General features: G+C 43.7%; 1 protein-coding gene across 1 annotated transcript in view; it reads right to left on the reverse strand.

Moving 5' to 3' along the window:
* LOC119650208 (golgin subfamily B member 1-like) overlaps window positions 1-17,783 on the reverse strand; it is a 124,517-nt gene extending 106,734 nt beyond the window's left edge. Inside the window, 3 exon segments of the mRNA XM_038052774.1 lie at window positions 5,055-5,645; window positions 6,093-7,484; window positions 17,443-17,783. Of these exon segments, the coding sequence (XP_037908702.1) occupies window positions 5,055-5,645; window positions 6,093-7,484; window positions 17,443-17,478 (2,019 nt within the window). The 5' untranslated portion in view covers window positions 17,479-17,783.
* Window positions 17,784-21,964: the final 4,181 nt, after the last annotated feature.

The following is a 21,964-nucleotide window of genomic DNA, read 5'->3' on the forward strand; positions in this document are numbered from 1 at the left end:
CTGGCAACAATATCGGGAGCAACCCACAAGAGTCAAATGAGACAAATGCTTAAAATTAAGGAGTAGAAAATCTGCAGAAAGGAGAAACGAAAGCATACAAACGACCAACCAGAACCATATTGGAGACATGAGGCAGATAAAGAATCTAAGGCCCAATATTTCGAGAAGCTACTCAATGTCACATCGCAAACTCCTTCCCGTACATTGAAGAAGAAGAGGCTATGCATTCACCTCGCCTGGCATCTACACTCGGAGAAGTCAAGGAATATTGGGGTGTGCATTTTGTCCTATTTACAAAAAAAGTGAAAAGACTGTGAAGGGATATCGCTGTTGTGCACATATTACAAATTGCTGTGAAAACCCTTCTCAAAAAATATTGTTGACGAATACTGGGGGAGAGGGAAGTTATTCTAAAGCTAAACGAAAAGAAGAACAAAATCATGGTACAAACCAGCGGAAAAAGCAATAACACAAAACGCCAGACCAAACAATTACAACTTCGAATAAGTCGCCAGTTTTGTGTACGTAGGTGCAGCTCTTATAATGGACAATAACGAATTAAAAGAAATTAACAGCCGTACCATGCTTGCCAACAAAACATTTTACCCCATACTGCCAATCCTGAAAAATGTACACAAGAGGAGACAAATAGAGGAGATTCTACTCCGTGCGCATTGCTTCAATTTGTAAGATGAAAAAATATCATTGCACATGTTCGCTGTTCTTCAATCACTTGCGCGTGAAAAAATCGTGCATTTACTCTGGTGTTATGCCGCGTATGTGATGCATGGGATGAGGCCTCAATTTGGTCCTCCTATATGTAATCTTCGTGGTCTTGCGTTACTACCGCGAGAAATGGACGATGAACCATGCAGAGGAACAAAAAATAAATGCTTTCGAACGGCATATCCACAGGAAGATCTTAGGCCCAGTGAGGATGGACGCCGGATGGCAAATCAGATACAACAGTTAGTTGTACCTACTATACGATAAATCAGAAGCCGCCAACTATATTAGGATTGGAAAGTTTCAAGAGTAGATAATGTGAAGTCAGAAGAATTCCGAGGCACCTACTCAAAGCCAAGTTGCAGGTGATGCGTCCATGCCCAGTAAATGTTTATTCTCCAGTAGAAGATCTAACAACTGGAGGATTAATAAACTGTCCCGCCTTTTATCCGCTTGCCACCGAGCCAGATGAACAGCTCAGAAGGTGGTAGCTAGGATCGATCAGAGGCAAAAAGACCGCAAAATCTTGAAGCTGGCCATCGAGCGAATTAAGATGGATCCTTAAAATAAGGAGCTCTGCACGCTGACGAACGTACATCCTTAGTATCTATAGAATCGTGATAGAACGATTCAGCGGACGTTCATTTCCGCGGATAAAGTGTCCTGCCCCTCTTTTTAAAAGCATCCAGGAGGCTGTTAGTATCTGTGCAGGTTTAAACTGGACACTTCACCTAATTTTCCACACAGTGATGGAATTCCACAGGATCCAGCGCACGTATTCTTCCACTATCCAAGATTTATGAAAGAGAGGAGGAATTTAGAGGAAAGGAAAGATGCTGACATCTGAAAATCTGGTGCGGAGAATGCCGGTATGTCAGGAGGAATGCGACCCGATCAGCGTTATGATTAAATCTACCCAGAGTGAAAGCCAGGGCGAAGGGGAGACCAAAAAAGCGGAACTGTGAACGTAGGTTATGCTGTGATACCTTATGGTGCTTCCACGGGAGGAGAGAGTCGAGGGTAGCTTTAGTGGGTACAAATGTTGGCGTGTAAAGACCAGTATCTTTTGCAGATTTCCACCCCTCCCTAAAACAATGCAGACAATAGACAGATTTTAATAAGGTTTTGTATTACACAAAATCTTTAATCGGACGTCAAAATAGTAAAATATCTCGATATCATTTAGACATAAATTAGATTGGAAAACTCACATTCGAAAAAGGAAAAATAAACGAAAATTGCCTATCGGAAAATGTATTTGCTTATGCATCAAACTTCCAAACTAAACATCAGCACAAAAGTTTTACTTTACTACAATTCTTAAACTAATCGGTCAAAGGCTAGTATAGGTTCCAGGGCGAAACGTGGATTGTTACCCACGATGGAGCATAAAACCTGGGAACTACTACTACCAAAACCTATCTCCACTTCCACGTGCTGACCGCTGGGAGCTCTTTCTTAACGAAAAGCTGCAGACGGAGAAGGATGAAGGCGATCCTCACGCGCCTAAAAACTGGTCAAATTGTACCAACTAACCCTCCAGGTTGGGGGTTAGGTAGGGCTGACAACCCTACACGGAAAAGAACATGAACAGGGAAGACTGCAGAGTCGGAGAAGGATACCTTCCACGAGGCAATTGAGTGAACCCTCGAAACCTGCCCCAAGTATGATATCAAAATCATACTTGGAGATTTCAACAGTCAACTAGGGACGGAGCCCGTATTCAGGCGATACGTCGGCTCTCATAGCTTACATAAAGATACCAATAATAACGGACTGCGGATTATTTAGTTAGCAGTATCGCACGAAATGGTTGTTGGAAGTTGGTTTGCGCAGAAAGCGGTCCGCAAACATACATGGGCCTCTGCAAACGGGACTACTTTCAACCAAATTGGCCATGTGCTGATTGAACGCCGCCACCTGTCTTGATGAATGTCAGAACATGTATGGGGCCGATATAGACTCGGACCACTATCTCGCTGGCATAGTACTCCGGGCACGAATTGCAACACCACTCAGAATCCCCTCTGACGATCAGGTGAGAGAAAATACTGAAGCCATCCACAACACATCCTCCGTAACACCTATAAGGGAGAATTGGATGCCGCAATAACCGCATTCAACAGATACCCTGGAGATGAAACATCAACAAATAATCTTCACAACCACCTGAAAAGCCTTATCATTGATACGGCCACAAATATACATGACTCCAGCCGTAAGAAAAGTCGGAACGGCTGGTTTGACGATGAATGTAAGCTAACAGCGGAACGGAAGAATGCTACATACCGGGTAATATTGAATTCTCAAAGAAGAGACGTACCAAGAACTCCGTCGAACGGAGAAGCGACTTCACAGGCGGAAAACATGGGAGAACCAACAGATCTGTGAAGTACAGGGAGCAACCGCACCAGGCGCGGAAGTTTATACACCTCGATGCTCATCCTGCCGAGACAAAGAGGGAAATCTGATTTCCGACAGAATGGACATATTGGAGCGATGGGTTGAGTACTTTGAGGAACAGCTCAACAACCAAAATATCGCCAAGTTGGAGGTCCCGCCAAATGAAGACGACAGACAAATGCTGTCACCCCTAAGCATAGAAGAAATAGTCCATGCAATCCACCGGCTTAAAAACCATAAGTCGCCAGGGGCCGATGGAATTACAGCCGAAGTGGTTAAATATGGAGGCCACCAACTACACCAAGTGGTTCATCAACTTATGCTCAAGATGTGGGACAGCGAACCAATGCCTGACGACTGGCAGCAAGGCATTATCTGTCCTACACATGAAAAGGGGGATATCACGCAGTGCAGCAATTATGAGAGGTATTACTTTGGTGAGTACCATCTATAAGATACTGTATTCTCCGTTATCTTGCTAGGTCGGATAGCCCCATCCGCTCAGGACATCATTAGCCCATACCAAAGAGACTTCACTCCAGGCAAATCAGCAACAGATCAGATTTTCTCTCTGCGGCAACCCATGCCATATTGGAATATGGACATCAGTTGCACCATCTTTTCATCGACCGCCTATGACAGCATAGCCAGGGTAAAACTACATGGCCATCAAAGAATTCCCGACGAAATCAGTAAGACTAACTAGGCTGACCCTGACCAATGTGCGAGGCCAGATAAAAGCAGCATGATCACTCTCAATACCATTCAACATCAACAACGGTCTAAGACAAGGGGATCCCCTATTATGCGTCCTCTTCAACCTGGCCCTGGAGAAAGGGATTCCAAGGGAACCATCCTCTTCAAGTCCACCCAACTACTGGCATTCGCTGACGATATTGATTAACTTTGAGACCGTGGAAAATTTCTCCTATCTAGGGTCGAAAATCACAACCGATAACAGCTATGACGATGCAATCCGGGCATTGTTGGTAGCCAACAGAGCCTATTTTAGTTTACAAAAACTGTTCAGTAAAAAAAATAGCAAACTCTTGGCCGCGTTCGAGAGAAGAATCCTCTGAAAAAGTTTTCACCCCCTATATGAAAATGGACGATTCCGTAGCCTACATAACGACGAAATCTATGAGCGATACCACGGCCGTTTGACTTTGGATAAAACCCGGGTGAACAGGTAGCGGTTGGCAAGTCACTTAATCCGTATGGATGCCAGCCCAGAAAGTCTATAGGGGCAATATCTATGATAGAAAAAGAAGACGAGGCAGAACCTGCCTGAGATGGAGTTATGGCGTAGATCAGGACGCCAGACAGCTTGTAGGGAAATCGAATTGGTGGCGCAAAACCGGGGTGTCTGGAGTTCCTTATTAGGGCAGGCCTGGATCGGATACCGGTTGTTGCGCCGTTGATGATGATGATGAAATCAGCACCGAGGTGGACGCCCCAAAGAGGATGTTACCGACGAAAACATAAAAAAAATCCAGAAAATAATTTTGGATGATAGCAATGTGAAGGTGATCGATCAAAGGAACGTGTTGAAAAGCTATGTACAAAGTGGATGTCGCGCGAGCTTACAATCGACCAGAAACAACGAGTGGACAATTCTGAGCAGTACTGACGAAATGACGGATCTCCGGGAAGCCACAGTGGTGGATACTTTTAGGTTGTTTAGGCCTGAAGGGAAAAGGGAAAGGGGGTTCGGAATAAAGACACATAGATAAATAGCTTATAGCTCTAAGGTTCCAAGGATCTTAATCACTCTGATAGAGACATATTTATTATGATATATCAAATCTACACAGACTACAGGAGAGCATGAAGAGTCATTGTGAACACTGACCGATCAAATTGCATAGAAAAGAAATAATCACACAGTTCTAATTTATCAATGAAAGTCAAATTGTGCTGCTTACCTCAAAGTCCTTATCACATTTTTCAATTTCCAATTGTTCAGTCAGCATTTTTATCTCTGCTTCATACTTCATCTTCACTTTCTCTATTTCCTCACTCAAATAATCGTCAAACTTTTTCTGCACCATAAAATATATTCGCATCTCATCCGAATTTAAATATTTCTGAAACTGTTCAATTTGTTTACTAGCCGGAATGGGGCCTGGCTCGAAATTCTCAAACGATGTCATGTTCACACCGATCATATCTCCCAACTGGCGTTCTCTAGAATTCCGATTGGACGTGGACATCTTTTCCTCGTTATCCGTTAGAAAATGTTCGCCTAAATCCTCATCACTCTCACTAACAAGATCAATTTCAATTTCCGATAGTCGTTGACCGGTTGTGCTGCTCTCCTGATCTCGAGGCCAATAAGGTTTCTTGAATTGTTCTAACGTTTCGGCTAGCTGTTTTCGCAGTTGTTGTACTTCCCCCGATAATGCTTCACTTTGAGTTTGCAGCTCTTCACGAACTTTTACCGACTGTTGCAGTGATTCAGTCAATTTTTCAATTAGTTGATCGCGTTGTATGAGTTCGTCGGGAAAGTTAAAGACCTGCAAATTGAGGAGGGTGTCAGTATGAATTGCGATTGAATCTATGTAAATGTGTGGAGTAGTGACAAAAAATTTCTATTGTTGCAAATTGCAATGAACTCGATTTGTATATTTGAACTGTGGGTCGATTGGAGATCTTCGCGAGGATTGCACGTTATTTACTGCACGTTCTCTAAACAAAACTAAACTATAACCTCGCTTAAAATGCTTATCGTTTACTCAGTTCATCGTTTCTTCTGATTAAACGCTATTTAAGTTATTCCTCATAGATTAAGTATTCATTCAAGCTCAGAATAGAAAAGCATTGCCATCATGCTACTTTTGAAACAGAATATCACTCTAAACTTGCATGGAACTGCTTTGAAAAATAAAGCTGATATCAGCGTAAATTGTCTGTAACAAATTCTAATTTAATCAGTTCAAATCATACCAACCACAACCACTTACCTTAGGAGCAAAGTCATCAAGTAATGTCCGATATTCTGTTGATGTTGTTGTCGCCAAACTGCTTGAATCCCTTCCGGACGGTGGTAAATCCCGCAATGAATCTCGATTTTCAGGAGAGGTCGTAAACGAGTCCCGTGCATGGGCCGAATGCAATTGCATATTGAGTGACTCTAAACATACATCTTTGCTCGCCACAATCTCTTGTAGATCTTTCACTTTATTCTCGAGCATTTGGATCATATTCAAACTAATAATGCTATCAAAATCGTTCGATGTGTTATCATTGCCGCCGTCAGCGCATTGTTGCGATTGTCTCTCGGACTCCTCAGTTATGTCGTCGAGAGCTTCTTTGAAGAAGTCACCTTTGACCTGTTCCATGCGTTTAACGACAATCACTTTATCGACCAACTCATCTGCATCCGGATCGGATTTCTTAGCACTTTTCGAATTTTCGGCTTTACTTGAGCTCTTTCCACTGCGTGAACTATTATCACTAGCCAGCAGTTTTTCACTTTCCGATTTTCTTGGACTTCGTGTAAGGTTTTCACTGGGCAAATTCTTTTCACTTGGCAAAGAATCGTGAGAATCTCCAAGAATTTTATTCATTTGTGACTCATCATTGATATCGATGTGTGGACCTAATGAGCTTAGTTCATCGTCATTCAAAGTCATCTCTACAGAATGATTAGATTCCATCACCTCTTCAACTAGTTGGTCCCGTTCAAAGCTTTGATTTAGATCTTCATGACTAGGGCGAGGTTGTATAACTCTTAGCTGAGAGTCCAAGCTTAAACACTCATGTGGATCAACGTTTAAGATAGAGGATTTAAAATCTAAACTTCTAGTGTACAACTGACTTGACTCATCGATTTCCGGCACATCGTTCTCTGTCCTTTCACTAACCTCATCTTTTCTGCTTCGACCTGTTTCTTTCAACGATTCCGACTTGTCTAGGTGAAAATGTTGTGTCAAACCACCTCCTGACAGAGCCTTGTCATCGATAAGAAAATCTGCGCTGACATCACCAGGATCGAGATCAAACAACTGCCTCTTTTTCATTACAGCTTCGTTGGACTTTGATTTACTGTCCGGCTGGTCAGCATCGCTTGATGCCTCCGTGATGGCTTCTTCGATGTCTTCTTCAATGCTGCTTACACTTTTAGGTTCGTTGTCCATTTTGACAGTTTTTATTATATCATTGGAGTTGATTGTGAACAAATATGTGGCTGTGTTGCATTCAGGGTCAGCAGGGAACGAATGTGAACTTTTTTCATTCTGATTTGGAGGCTCGGTGAAGCTTGCGTTGATTAGTAAATCGTTTTGGACTGTAGTTCCCGCTGCATTGTTGCTTTCTGGTAGTTTGGTCTTCACGCGTCTTATAATTGAAGTAAACTGAAATTGAAATTGAAGTATTTCATTTGTGTTCCGATTAAATTATAAAATTGACTACAAAATAAAAGAGAGAATTTTGACTAAGAAAATAACAACGGAAATATAATTGCCGGAAAACGTTATTAAAAGTGGGTATGCTTGATATGCAGCCCGCTTTCATCCTTAAGATATAAATGTTCAAAGCCAATAGACATATGCGGCTGCATTTTACGCATAATGCGGGTTGTGGCGTTCCGAGGTACCCGAGCAAATTGTTCTCACGCCCTAGCTGACAATATGCCTGCGACCTATGTAGTAAGTAATCGTTTCTCTGGGACATATTAGGAGCCCCCGGAGCAGCGAACAGGTCTCTGCCAACGTCAGTGGAATGATGTGAGCCTAACTCTACTAAGGTGGTACGTGTGGCATGCATCTGGAGTTATCAAATTTAGGACCCTGGTCGGGTAGTTTACATTGAACCAGTTTAGTAGATCGTGTCGGCCTGAGCTAGGGCTGACCCATCCATGCGCTCCGGGACCAGCTAAGCGTATATCCGACCTTAGGGAATTGAGGTAGGGGTCCTTCCTCCGAGGGTACTCCTATTCCTGATTATTGCGTTCCACTCCTTTGCGCATGATCCCCTAATATAAATTCTATCGAGAGCAAAAACACCAAAAACGAAACGCTGGTTGCGTTTGGATTCAGTATGCAACTGCGCAAGCTCGACAGCTCCGCTCATTAAAATGACGGACGGTAAGGAAAACCTTTGCAAAAATCCTCGGCGGAATCTGCAAAATAAAGCCCTAAGTGGAGGAAAAAGTTACAAAACGAAAGACGACGGAGTCTTAGTTGAATTAGGTCCTAGGACAAACAGGAAGAGTGTATTGTGGGACAGTTTCTAGGCTACAGTCCATGTCCCCTTTGGAAATTCGGGATATTAACTATCTTATAGAAAATACCGAAATGGAAAAGACCATCAATCGTAAATACCCAGAGGTAACCAATGCCCTGGGAATTCTCGGAGCCAAAAATTTGCTGTAATGGACGTTGCCGTATAATCCATAAGGAAAGTTTTTAAAAGCGGAAAAGTCAGAATTATTTGGGAATACGCGGTCTGATCAAGAAATTCGAGGACTTTCTCGATAACTCTTTATTACAAATATTTACAATTGTTCTAATTTATCCCCTTCAAAATACTCCCCTTGCGAGCGAATACACTCTTCCATGAATCTGGAAAACTCTGTTTCATGGATGCTGCTCAGCTGTTTCAACGTTTTTATCTTGATCTCCTCTATCATCTGAAACTGCTGTCCTTTCATTGGATACTTAAATTTTAGGAACAGCCAGAAGTTACACGGAGCCAGGTGAGGGAAATAAGGGTATGGGGGAAGATTGTCATCCAGTTTTTGGCGAAAAATTCGCGAATTCGCGAGGTTGAATGCCTTCCTGGACGAGCGTCATCTTCCGTTGATGTTCCGCCTCCCATGAACCGTTTAAACCAATCGTGACACCATCCACGACTCATCGCTTCATCACCAAAGGCTTGCTGCAGTATTTGAAAAGTTCAAGTGAACGATTTGGTCAATTTAACGCAAAATTGCACACACCACGTTGTTGCTCCTTCGCGAAACGCGAAAAACAGACTTCAGTAGCCGAACAGTCACCGAACAATCGCTTTTGTGAAGGTTAAAGCAACAAAACAAAATGGAAATTACTCAAGAAGCTTGTCGCTAAAAAATGAGCGCCGAACCAGCTGCGCGCAATTTGAAAAATCCTGGAACTTTTCGATCGGACCTGGTGTGTAGAATAGGAATACGGGTAGCCCCCAGCAAGTGTTACAGGTTTTTAATCTATGGGCATATGGTCACAACCTGCTGGGATCTAACAGGAGGATACCATGCCGGAGATGAGGGTAGGTGAATCACAAAGTGAAGACTTGGAACGTAAGCATTTCATCTCACTCTTTGCGGGGAACGTGGTGCATTTGGGGAGAGTAGTGCACATATTGCGGATTCAAAGCAAAACTAGAAAATGCTATGACGCGGCTAGCATAACCTGGAGATATAAGGGCGGGTCCTGATTTGAGATGACTTTAATGCCACATTTGAATGCGGTAGAAAGCGTTTGCGACGTAACCAACGTAACAATCGGGGAGAGTTTGCCCCAGACTTCGCAACACGATAAGTAAAAGTAAAGTTCACTGTTGGCAGCAGCTAGTCCATGAGGTGGAGGAGGATCCATAAGGACTTGGTTATAAACAGGTCACCCAAAAAATTAGAGTTCTGCTAAAGCCCAGTTCATTGAATGCCGTATAGATGGATCACCCACCAGGGCCCAACGGTATTCCGGCAGAGGTATAAACTAGTGCTCTACCAACAGTTCTGCACATTGCCGCTTGCCTGTAGGGGGACATTTTTGCCTGTCGCTGTAAAGTGACGAGGCCCGCGATGATCAACAAAGGTAAAATAAATCCTAAGGGAGCAGGGTAATCCACGATGGATACTGACATGGAGGTCGTGGATGGGGTCCTTCCAGCTGAGGTGCGCAGGCATTCATCGCGAAGAGTAGTGCTCCTCGTAGATATCAGAAATGCTTTCAATTCCGTTAAATGGATAGATACTTCTGTGCATATTGAGGGATTATTTGAGAAACCGACCCTTGCTCTATGGGAAGATAGAGGGTTAGGGGAGGATGGAGATTGCATTGAGGGTAGCACAGGAATCCATCTTCGGGCCAGATCTCTGGAACGCTTCCTATGATGGCTTGCTAAAACTCGACATGCAAGACGATTTGCGAGGATGGAGGTTTACAATATTAAGAATATACGTTCCGTTGACTGTATGTTTTTTACTGGGACATGGACGGCACCATCCACACTTTTTTTATAATGAAAAAAGACGAATTTTATTTATTAACGCCGAATAGTGAGTTTTTTGTTGTGGAAAATCGTAGGACATCAGCAACAGATCCAGGGCAAATCTTTCCGGACAACAATGACAGAAAGATGCTGACGAGGGCTGACAGATGGATCCGGGTTGTCCTTCTTGCAAAGAAGTTTGGGCTCGGCCAGAGGAGGGATCGAAAGGTGGTGGGTTGTTTGAATTAACGAATTCGCTTCCTTCTCTCCGCCCGTAGTTGATTGAATTCCCTGACATGAAAACTCCTTAAGGCGGGAGAGCGGAAAGGCTAGACCGAAGTTATATGCCAAAATGATTCCATGTAAGTTCTCTGATGCCTTGGAGGTGCTTGTTTGGTAATCCAAGGCTTATCGTTGTGGAAGTCTAAGACTGAGTACATAAACGTATTTATCCACCCTAGTCAAAAAGAAAGTGTGCGACTACCATACCAAACTTACCTGACTACCATACCATATACTTTTGGGTCAAGTTTTTTAGTTCTTAATAGTTTTGTAAATAGCTTTTGCTGCAAGATCCTTGGTAGCACGATCGATATATCTCACTGTTAAATATGGGCTGGATTCTAACGCAGAGGTATGAGACAGGGGTACGAATTTTACTACTGCACCAGAACGGATTAAGTTAATGTACACTTGAATGGTTGACGCCAAATATAGTTTCCTCGGAGCTATCACCTTTGAGGGTGATAAGACTCTCTTTCTTTGAGGGGATAGCTGAGTGGTTAGAGCACAAGGCTTTCATTCGGAAGGTCGCGGTTCAAATCTTACAGTAGGATTTTTATCGTGATTTGACGTCGGATACCAGTCGACTCAGCTGAGAATGAGTACCTGAGTCAAATCAGGGTAATAATCTCGGGCGAGCGCTTAGTGCGATCAAGGTCATACTGCCGAAAACATTTTCGAAGCCAATACTCACTGGTGAGTAGCAAGAAATTGTCGAAGACTTTGTCATCAAGCAAATGTACAAATAATGAAGTGTGAAGCTTACTTCTCAAGCATTCGCTCTCGGCCAAGTCATATCCCAACGAATTGCGAGACGGAGGACACTACGGAATGACTTAAGATCATAATTCCTAAATTGCCAGGCGAGAAAGGAGTAGAATTTTCGACATGTGCTGAGGATGATATACCAGGGGCACACATGATGACAGTGCATCCTCCTACAGCCGCAGCGCTAGAAATGGAGGATCTTATGGGCCTAATAATTGCCAAAATTAGATTTCCAGACGGGATTATCAAGAGTCTTCAGCAGTAAGGTGAAGGGCAAAGGTATATTCACGATTGGTGTAGATAACCAATCCCCGGAGACAATTAAAAAACAAAACTGCATCATAAATTGTAGATTTGGCTACATATCTGTGCATATTTACAGAAAGAAACGGAGGAATACTTCAGAGGAGACATTCGATGAAAAGCCAACTGAAATTGCAGAAGGAATCGCGGAAGCCATATAAGCTGAAAGAGCAGGACCAAGCAGAGAAGTAGACCTGCTACCCAATAAGGAGAAGCTGGACAAGCTAGACTTGGATTTTCCAGGGCTCAAGGAGGACAGCGACAAACAGGAAAGCGGCATGTTCGAGGAGGAAGACGACACTCCAAAAGTAGAGAAAAACTCCAAACACTAATGGAGCTAATGGCCAGCACTAAGAAAGTCCAAGTAAACCTCCACCATGCAACAGCTGCATTCTCAGTGATTTCAAGGACAATCTTCAACATTGAAACAGTGCGGGCTCAAGAATGCTGAGTTAACCCGTGGGCAGATTCGTGGTCTGCAAGAAAGAAATACACAGATAATTTGCGACCCTCCTTGCGATAAACCATGAGCTTGCATCATTTTTAAACGTAATTTAAAATATATGTCTTTCAGAGTTGCCAACTGGAGACCTTGTCGCTGCATAAGTTTCACTGGAACCCGGGGAGAGAACTCAGAAGGCAGTCGTGCATGGAACTACTTCCCAGAAGACGACATCCGGATCTCACCGGAGTCATCCGCTAGACTGGAGAAGTTCTACGAGAAGAAGGCGCTACCACTTCTTCTTAGCTGCAATACCAACCCCCACCATGAAGTGTGAGGAAGCAGCGACACTAATCGAAGTGGTGAGTTCCTTCATGAATTCGTCCCTAGAAATAATTTACTTAATGTAGGGAACACGCCAATATTCGTGACCGGCACCAGGCAACAGGTACAAGACATAACTCTAGGAAACACTCTGATGAGCGGCTTAATCAAGAATAGGAGGGTCTTGGTTGAGACCTCTATGTCAGATTATGGAATAATCACCTACACTACACACCTGCGTGATAACATGACTCATCTACAGGTGAGCGGTGACATCGGGAGTGATATAGAGCTTGAAAAAGTGGTTGAAGGCTTCAACAGAATCGACATTGACATGTATGAGGCCATCTATCCGGCAAGGACCACCAAGTCATCAAAGGACATAAAGGAGGTAGAATAGGGACAGAATGAGAGCGGAGGTACAAAAACTTTTCAACCGGGCGGAACAAACCGAAGTACGAAAGAACATTGTCCACGTAAAGCAACGCCATTAGGGAACCAAAATGAACCAGCTTCAGGGAATTCTATGAAGGCAGTATCTTCTATATGTCTGAAAAAGGAAGATGCAACTTCAATCGAGAATGAGGAGGACAGATCTCATTTCCCAAGATGCTACCCCACGGCGGAAGGCAATAGCATTCTGCCTGACACTCCAACGACCGACAGAAGTGGAAAGAAGGTGAATAGGAAACTGGCGAAAGAGCTATATAGGCAAGCATGGTCTTTATTCCGAAAGCGGATAAAAAGGATTATTTTTAACCCTAAATCTTTCAGACTAATCTGTCCGACATCGTTCACTTAAAACGGTGGAGAGGATTATAGACAAGAACATTATAACTAACGTTCGAATGCGCAGTGTTCTACATTCATATCAATACGCTTACTGGACAAAACAGTCAACCGAAGCTGACGGACGTATTACGGATGCCATAGAAACAAAAGAAATAGCACTGTGTGCGTTTTTGAACATCGAAGGAGCGATAGCACATCACGTAAAGTGTGGGAAACACACGTCTAATGAGTTGTCTTTGCCTTGGACGAAACCGCAAATCACACAACTATAAAGATACTTTATGTGACAGAATCCAAACTGGACTACAAAACTAACTGATAGAGGAGGGCTTGGCTGTACATCAATTCAATCAAACCGCAGTACCATTCGCTAGGAAGAGTAAGCTTGATCACCTGAGAGCCATTCGATTAGATAGCACGTCGGTGGAACGAGTAACAGAGGCCGAATATTTGAGACTCACACTAGACAAAAAACTACTCTGGAAGACATATGTTGAAAACAAATGTCGCAAAGCGATAAAGGCTTTGATGACTTACAGGTCCATATAAGGGAGCACTGGGTTGTCATAGGGAAGGCCGTGGTTCAAATCTCACTGGTGGCAATGGGATTTGTATCGTGACTTGACGTCGGATACCACTCGACTCAGCTGTGAATGAGTACCTGAGTCAAATCAGGGTAATAATCACGGACGAGCGCAATGCTGACCACATTGCCTCCTACAACTCACTGTAGTGTACCGTTACGGTCTTGAATGAAGTGCTCTAACACACTTCAACGCCCTGATCCAATATGGATTGTTGCGCCAATGATTATTATTATTGTTATAAGGGGAAAATGGGGTGAAACCGCGAGAATACTACACTGGATATACCCTGCAATAGTAAAGCCTATGATTACCTATGGCGCAGTAAACTGAGCAGCAGAAAGGAACATGCCGGACAGCATACCTAGAGGTCTTTCTGGGATTGACCCTCCTCCGTCTGCACATATAGATGCAGGTAAGGAGCGCGTTGTTCAGAATGTCCGGGAGTACCAATGTGGCTGGGCGCTGCCTAATGGAAGAAAGGGGATTATTCTATCTAGGCGACATCCCGAATTACTAATTTGAAATACGTTGGAGTAACAGAGCAAACTAAAAACTCCGCCATGCTATTAACATAGTATGCTGGTCCCAAGCCCAAGTAAAGGAGGAGGGTTTGAGGCAACGTACTTTGTACTATCCCCAGCAAAACAAAAATAAAATGTTGAGAAATCTCAACATCTCTCTTGGTGACAGGTCCCGCGACAGGCCGACCAAGAAAATACATAGAACGTCGTTACAAACATGATGATCGGATTGAGTCACAAGCCTCGGAGAAATACTAGGGCGTCCACCTCAGTCGACGTGCCCCGGTCATGCCGAGAAATGGGCAAAGGTTCTTGACGGATGAACGGCGTCAGGACGTAGGCAGGTTAATCCGAACAAAACAAATACGTGTCTGCACGCTAAATGTGGGTACCCTAACTGGAAAGACCGAGGAGCTCGCAAGAGCCCTACGGAAAAGGCGCATTGATATCTGCGCTCTGTAAGAAACCCGATGGTCTGGTGAACGCAGTAAAAATGGCTATAAACTTCTCTATTTTGGTAGCCCACACACTCAATATGGTGTTGGCATTGCCATCTCAGAGGATTTTCGTGATGCCAGTAAAGAAGTCGAATGATTCGATGATCAGCTGGCAACTTCTCGATGAAAAGACTTGTCACGTGCCTGCTGACGACTATATCATCATTGCCGGCGACCTTAATTGTCATGTGGGTGAAAAGGCAGACGGTAACAGGTGTCATGGGGAAAGGGGTTCGGAGCGTGCAATGATGAGGTGAATCGATTTTGCGGACACCCATCACCTTGTATTTATGAATACATGGTTCATCAAACGATTGTCTCATCTTCCTACATTTTATAGTGGGAACAGTAAAACGCAAATCGACTCTATTTTCATAACACATTTTACCACTGCCACTGATTGTCATTCCCTATGAGACCATCATACCTCAACATCGGCCATTGATTGTCGTCCTGCGAATTAAGACACCCATAAAACAGCATGAGCAACGCACTGGCCCGCGGCGCATTAAATGGTGGCGATTTCGTGAGAAGAAAGAAGAAACGATCTCACTCACACGATTACCAACCATTACGAAAGTGGAAGAATTGTAGAACAAAATGGAAATGGAAATGGAAAATGGAAGTCACCAAGCCGGATAAGCGGTACATCAACCGAGATACTTGGCTTTGGAATGATGGTGTTGAAATGAAGATGCGTGAATAGAAACGCCTCTACCACAAATTCTCGACGATAAAACACCAGCCAATTAGCAAATTTGTAAGAATGCCAACCGGGAAGCAAAGAAAGCGGTCGCTGTCACTCGAGCGAACCATTACGAAAATCTTTACAATAAACTATAAACTATCGACTTGCAAAAAGCCGTAACGAACGTGCACAGGATATCGAACACGTCTGTTGCGTTAATGACAGCAACGGTACTTTGCTTACCAATCGTCGAGCCGCAACGGATAGATGGCGAGAATATTTCGTGCAGATTTCAACTAAAGAATTTGCTGATCCTCCACTTCCACAATCATTGCCGACATTTGGACCAGTTCCACCTGCCAGCGCAACTGGTGCTCAGAGGTGGCGGCGAGGAAGATGGGGCGGCAACCCTGTCGGCCAAACCAAAACCAAGCGGCCGAGGAGAACCTCCATAGTGGTGGCACCGGGAGACGCTGTAATCACTTTGGTTTGCCGGCCGTGATTCAGTAGGCGAATGCTTCAAAGGCCTAATCAGGGCGATCAGACCCAAGTCTGCACGGGGACTCATCTGAATTGGCAAATTGGTCACGAAACCTTACCAGGGGTATACTGGTACCATGCGAACCGGGATAGCCCCTGGACTCTCATACTTCCGGTGAACTCCCGTTGTATGTGAGTACAGCTCGGTTGTTTGCGGTTGGCCCCCTAGTGGGAGTTTCATGGGGGTTGTGGTTATGCTCAAACGTGAAGAGACCTTCGGGCCTCGGCGTGGTGTTGCGTTTCAACACGGGTGCCGTACTCCTTAGTTCGGTAGAGATTTAGCTATGTCTTGGATCCACCAGTATGAATGCTAAGCCATGCACTTGGTATAGACTGGTGCCGTTGTTGCTTGTCTCAGCGGGGCTGTGATTGTGGTCTCAAAATCAATCCGTGTCTTAAGAAGACCGTGGCATTAAGTCGTCCAGACAGGTGCTCACATTAAACCCTCAAGGACTTAACATCCGAAATGAGAATATCCACGATCATTATGGGGTTACACCGATCGTGAAAAAATTGCGAGAGAGGCGTCTTCGATGGTGTGGTCACGTAATTCACGCCAACGAGAATTCACTTGCCAATATTGGTCTGAACATCGAACTCGATGGTAGACGCTGGATGGGAATTTAAAAGCCTCGAGATTGCACCCAGATCAGGCATTCGATAGAGCCAAATGGCGATACCGATCACGACGAACTGATCCCGCTTGTGAACGGGACAAAAGCTGAAGAAAACGAAGAATGTTCAAGCACTTAGAATCTGCCAAGTTAATTCCAAACTGGTATGAGAATGTCTTAACAGAGAGAGTCGGAAATGGGTTCATGGCTAGTACGCTAAAAAAACCGGAGAGGAACGACTGAGGGAACTGTACTGGGCGAACCTACCAGGAGTGGAACCGTCTAGGGTACTTATGGGAGACAACCCAAGCGCTCGAACGAACAGCCTCCAGAAGATGAAATAGACTTTCGGACTAAAATATTTTCAACGAGACAAACCAAACAAATCTCTAGAAATACATTGGTATTAGCAACGACACCCAGGATAATGAAACCCAACAACCCAATGGAGATATCATATCCCAAATGAGCCAATCAGTCTATCAATGATGACAGTCTATCAACGAGGCGATATAATCAACATTTCCAACTTGATAGTTTGAAAATGGAATATTGAAAGATTACTGCAAAGGCTATTGAAGATCGATAAATATGAATTGAATTTCGAAACGCAAATACAACGTAAAGTTCTATTTTAAAAGCAATGCAGCCAAAATAAGCCGCATCTCGAAGCTTTCTGGACACGAGGTCGTAAATGCAGAAAAGTAGAGACTCAACTGAATGATCTCAATTGAGTGCAATTCAATAATTTAATAAAGACATACCCAACCATAAATATTGCTGGAGATTGAATTATCCATTGTTGATGACTGATGAGATGACTTTTTTTAACTTTCAACATGAATTCATTCCACCAACGATTCTTAATAGAGACGACTGAGCCACACTTCTTACTTCGCACTAATTGAATCAAATGGGTTAAACTCCAACTCCACAAGGGCTAATCAACGTCATTCTCGCACACAAAATAAAAAGTTTCCACTAAGAAATCCACTCAGACAAAACCATGGGTCAGAACGCATTCTAGGTGGTCACCAGATGGATAAATTCAAATTCTTCCCTTGCATCTCCAATTAATTTTAAACATACTATAATGACACGATGCACGGTGAAAACTATCAACCACACACGAAAATACGAATATCGCACTGATACTCCCCAAACGTAAGCCACCGAAACCGAAAATATCTATTTTCAGGATCCACCTCTCAAGTGCTGATGCTGGACTAGCTTAGCAGTAGGGAACTAGGGGAGGCTACTGTTGCTTAAAGCACTCTACGATAAATAATGCATAAAGTATATGAAAGTATGCCTGATGCGCCTGCAGCTCCATATTTTCTTAAAATGGCATTAGAGGGAAATCAGGGGAAAGGAGTCACACTTCTGAGGAGCTGCATTTAGACTGCCATTGTCTCGTGTCTTACTCGGTTGCATGTCAGACAATCATGAAGCGTCCAAGTTTCGATTGAAGCTTCTTTCATTCACTATCCGAAAAATGTCTATTGTTTTCAGAGAATCTCGCAGAGTGGGTGGGAATAAGCAATACTGAAAGATTTGTCAACAATCTCACCTACAATCTTTTAAAATATCAAATGAGAAACGCATCAACAGAGGGTTCTGTGCGAACGGGAATGGTTCGGGAACATGGCACGTTGTATTTCCACGACAATCAGATGGATTCCCTGTTTTAAAATTAGAATCTACCGCGTCTCGGCCGAGAGGAAATGCCACAAGATTTATCTGTGACAAGAGTTCGAAAAAGCTTGAATGAAACCAAATAAACATTTCATTCGACGAGAGTATTATCAAATAGTGCAGTCAGTCATAACTCACAGGGTGGCGATTTATGCCGTTTATTATGCAATCAATAAGATAATGGAAATTACCTCAGAATATCGTAAAAAATGACTGCTAGCTACCCCTATCATAGCTGTGCAATGCCCTCTTAGCATCCGCATCATTGGCACTTCCGAGAAAATCCAGCGAAATATACCGCAGGCACTCAGTTCTGAGCCAGCCAGATGGCCCTTCTTTCAACGCATCTCATTTCCGAAGACTCTACTTGAATTTCAAGTGCATGCCACTAACCGATCCCTTAGGTATCTCGCCGAAAGAAAAATATTATGAAAATCCAAAGATCCCGCATAAATTCCCTGCGTACAACGAAGAAGGTTCGGAAATATCCAGTAAAAAATAAGCAGAGATCAATCAAATGGATTTGGATTAATTGCAACGAAAACAAAGATACACGTTGGAGGAAATAGTGTGAAGCATGGAAACCATAAATTTTCCTGAATAACAGATGGAACGATCATGTTATTTGTCCGTTGATAATAATAAGGGAAATTAGTCAAAGTGGATTAAGGAAATTGCCAAAATTGAGACTATTTTCCAAAATTGAAAATGATTTGTTCTCAAACCGCATTGAAACAATTTGGAGCTGGACTTGATCACGGTGACTATGGATCATCTTTTAGGAAAACATACTATTTTATGTTGACGCCCTTAATCTAAAGCCGGTTCCACATGTTTGCTGCTTGCATCAAACTCCATACCTTCATGAAAATGCGTTATGCTAGCCATAGACGTGCAACGTTATTGGTTACAGAGAGTGCACGCCCGGGGGAAGTTACGGTTGCCGCAACCTAATCGACCAACTGCAACTTGTTCTTCTTCTTCCTTTTCTTCAGCCTTTGTCCCATTTACAAGCGGGGTTGGCTCGTGGTGATCGGTTCCGCCATGACCATAGCCCTATCGAATGCCTGATCTGTGTGCAATCTCGAGGCTTTTAAATCCCCATCCAGCGTATCAAGCCACCGTTATTTCGGCCTGCCTTTTAGTCGTTTACCATCGACCCGATGTTCAGACCAATCTTGGCAAGTGAATTCTCGTTTGCACGAATTGCGTGACCATACCATCGAAGACGCCTCTCTCGCAATTTTTCCATGATTGGTGCAACCCCATAACGATCGTGGATATCCTCATTTCGGATGTGATCAAAACGTGTCACGCCACTAGTCCAACGCAACATCTTCGTCTCCATTACCGCAAGACGCCGTTCATTGTATTTTACAGTCAGCTAACACTCAGAACCATAGAAAGCGACTGGACGGACGACATTGCGGTAGATTTTAAATTTGAGACGTTCGATGATACGATGATCACAAAGAACACCAGTTGTGGAACGCCACTTCATCCAGGTTGCGTTAATGCATGAAGCAATTTCATAACGCAGATCTCCATTGGCTGATAGCGTTGACACTGCCGCTGACAGTGATTGTGCCTGTTTCATGGGGATCGGTTGTCAAAAATTCAGTTTCGTTTAGATTCAATCTAAGACCGTGTTGCATGGGGCGATCATTCCATTTTTGGACAAGTTGCTCGAGATCATTTTTGCTATCAGTTGCTAGGAAAACATCGTCTGCATAAAGTAGTGTGTAGGGCGCTGGACATTGAATTTCCCGGGTGACGGTGTCCATAACAAGAACGAAAAGAAGTGGTGAGAGGGCGCTTCCTTGATGAACACCAACAGAGACACGAAACGATTTTGGTACACCCGCCATACTTCCAACTTTACTTTTCGGATCGTGGTAGAGAAATTGGACCCAGCGCACGAGTTCTTCTGGCACTAAGTGTTGTCGTAAAGGATACCAGGTGAGTTCGTGTGGCACACGGTCAAACGATTTCTCTAGATCCAGAAATGCAATGTAAAGATGGCGATGTTTCTCACGGTGTTTCTCTATGAGTAACCGCGCAGCGTGTATTGCGTCAGTAGTTCCGCAGTTTTTGACAAATCCAGCTTGATTCACGATTATTTCAACGATTTCGCGAATACGGTTGTCAAGAATGCGTTCAAAAATGTTCATGGTATTGGAAAGTAACCGGATCGGATGGTAATTTGAACATTCTGCTGGACTACCTTTCTTTCCATATTGGAACAGTGGTACTTTCTTGCCAGTCAGATGGTGTTCTTCCTTCCTGAATAACCCGATTAAAGAACTCACTGAGCGACTGGGTCCCAGCTCTTCGCTTTCAACAGCTCCGATGCTATGTCGTCAAGTCCTGTGGCGTTCCCCGATTTCATTCGTTTTAATGCCTCCTCCACTTCAGTTGCGCTGACAGGTGGAACTGGTCCAAATGTCGGCAATGATTGTGAAAGTTGAGGATGAGCAAATTCTTCAGTTGAAATCTGCTTGAAGTATTCGCGCCATCTACCCCTCGCTGCTCGACGGTTGGTAAGCAACGTACCGTTCTTGTCATTAACGCAACAGAAGTGCTCGATATCATCTGTACGTTCGTTACGGCTTTTAGCAAGTCGATACAAATCTCTCTCACCATCCCGAGTGTCCAGTTTATCGTAAAGATTTTTACAATGGTTCGCTCGGGTAACAGCGACCGCTTTCTTTGCTTCCCGGTTGGCATTCTTATAAATTTGCCAATTGGCCGCTGTTTTATCGTCGATAAATTTGTGGTAGAAGCGTTTCTTTTCATGGACCTTCATTTCAACATCATCATTCCAAATCCAAGTATCTCGGTTGATGTACCGGTTTCCCGGCTTGGTGACCGCGAGGGTTGCAGAGGCCACTTTGTGGATCGTGTCTTTCATTTGGTTCCACGATCGTGTGAGTGAGATCGTTTCTTCTTTCTTCTCACGAAATGGCCACCATTTAATGCACCGCGGGCGCCAACAATTATTATTAAATGATCCTGAGCTATAGAAACGGTCAAAGTAGCGGCAAGACGCATACTCAAAACAGACGTCAGGTTGGTCTGCAAAAGCATTATTTAAGCAAACTTTCTTGTAAGCGTCAGTAGATCAGCCAAGTAAAGCAAAAACTTCCACGGGGGAAACTCTCTATATAGTGTAATGCATCCCAAAAGTATACGACATGCTCAAGTCCGGGAGATGGTCATTCCCCAACAGAAGACCCAACTACTGGTTGGTTAACCTTGCCATCCAGTCGGATGAGCGGCTGAGAGAGCGGTAACTATGATCGATTAGCGAAAAGAAACTTATCTCTGGAGAAACCTAAGCTAGCTATCCAGCGAAACTAAAAAAAATGTTTTAAGAAACTGTCTTCAAAGCGGACGTAAACTCGTGACAAAACGCATATTGAATTGAGATTGAACGACGTTCGCTACTTATCCGGCGACAATTATCCCGGGCGCATTGTTGTAGAAGGAGAGGCATTAATGAACTAGACTGGAGCTTACATAGGGATACCAATGCCAACGAACTGCAGATTATTTAGTTAACAGTATCATACGAAATGGTTATTGGAAGTA

The sequence above is a fragment of the Hermetia illucens genome, chromosome 2 (assembly GCF_905115235.1).
Source record: "Hermetia illucens chromosome 2, iHerIll2.2.curated.20191125, whole genome shotgun sequence".
Taxonomy (NCBI): domain Eukaryota; kingdom Metazoa; phylum Arthropoda; class Insecta; order Diptera; family Stratiomyidae; genus Hermetia; species Hermetia illucens.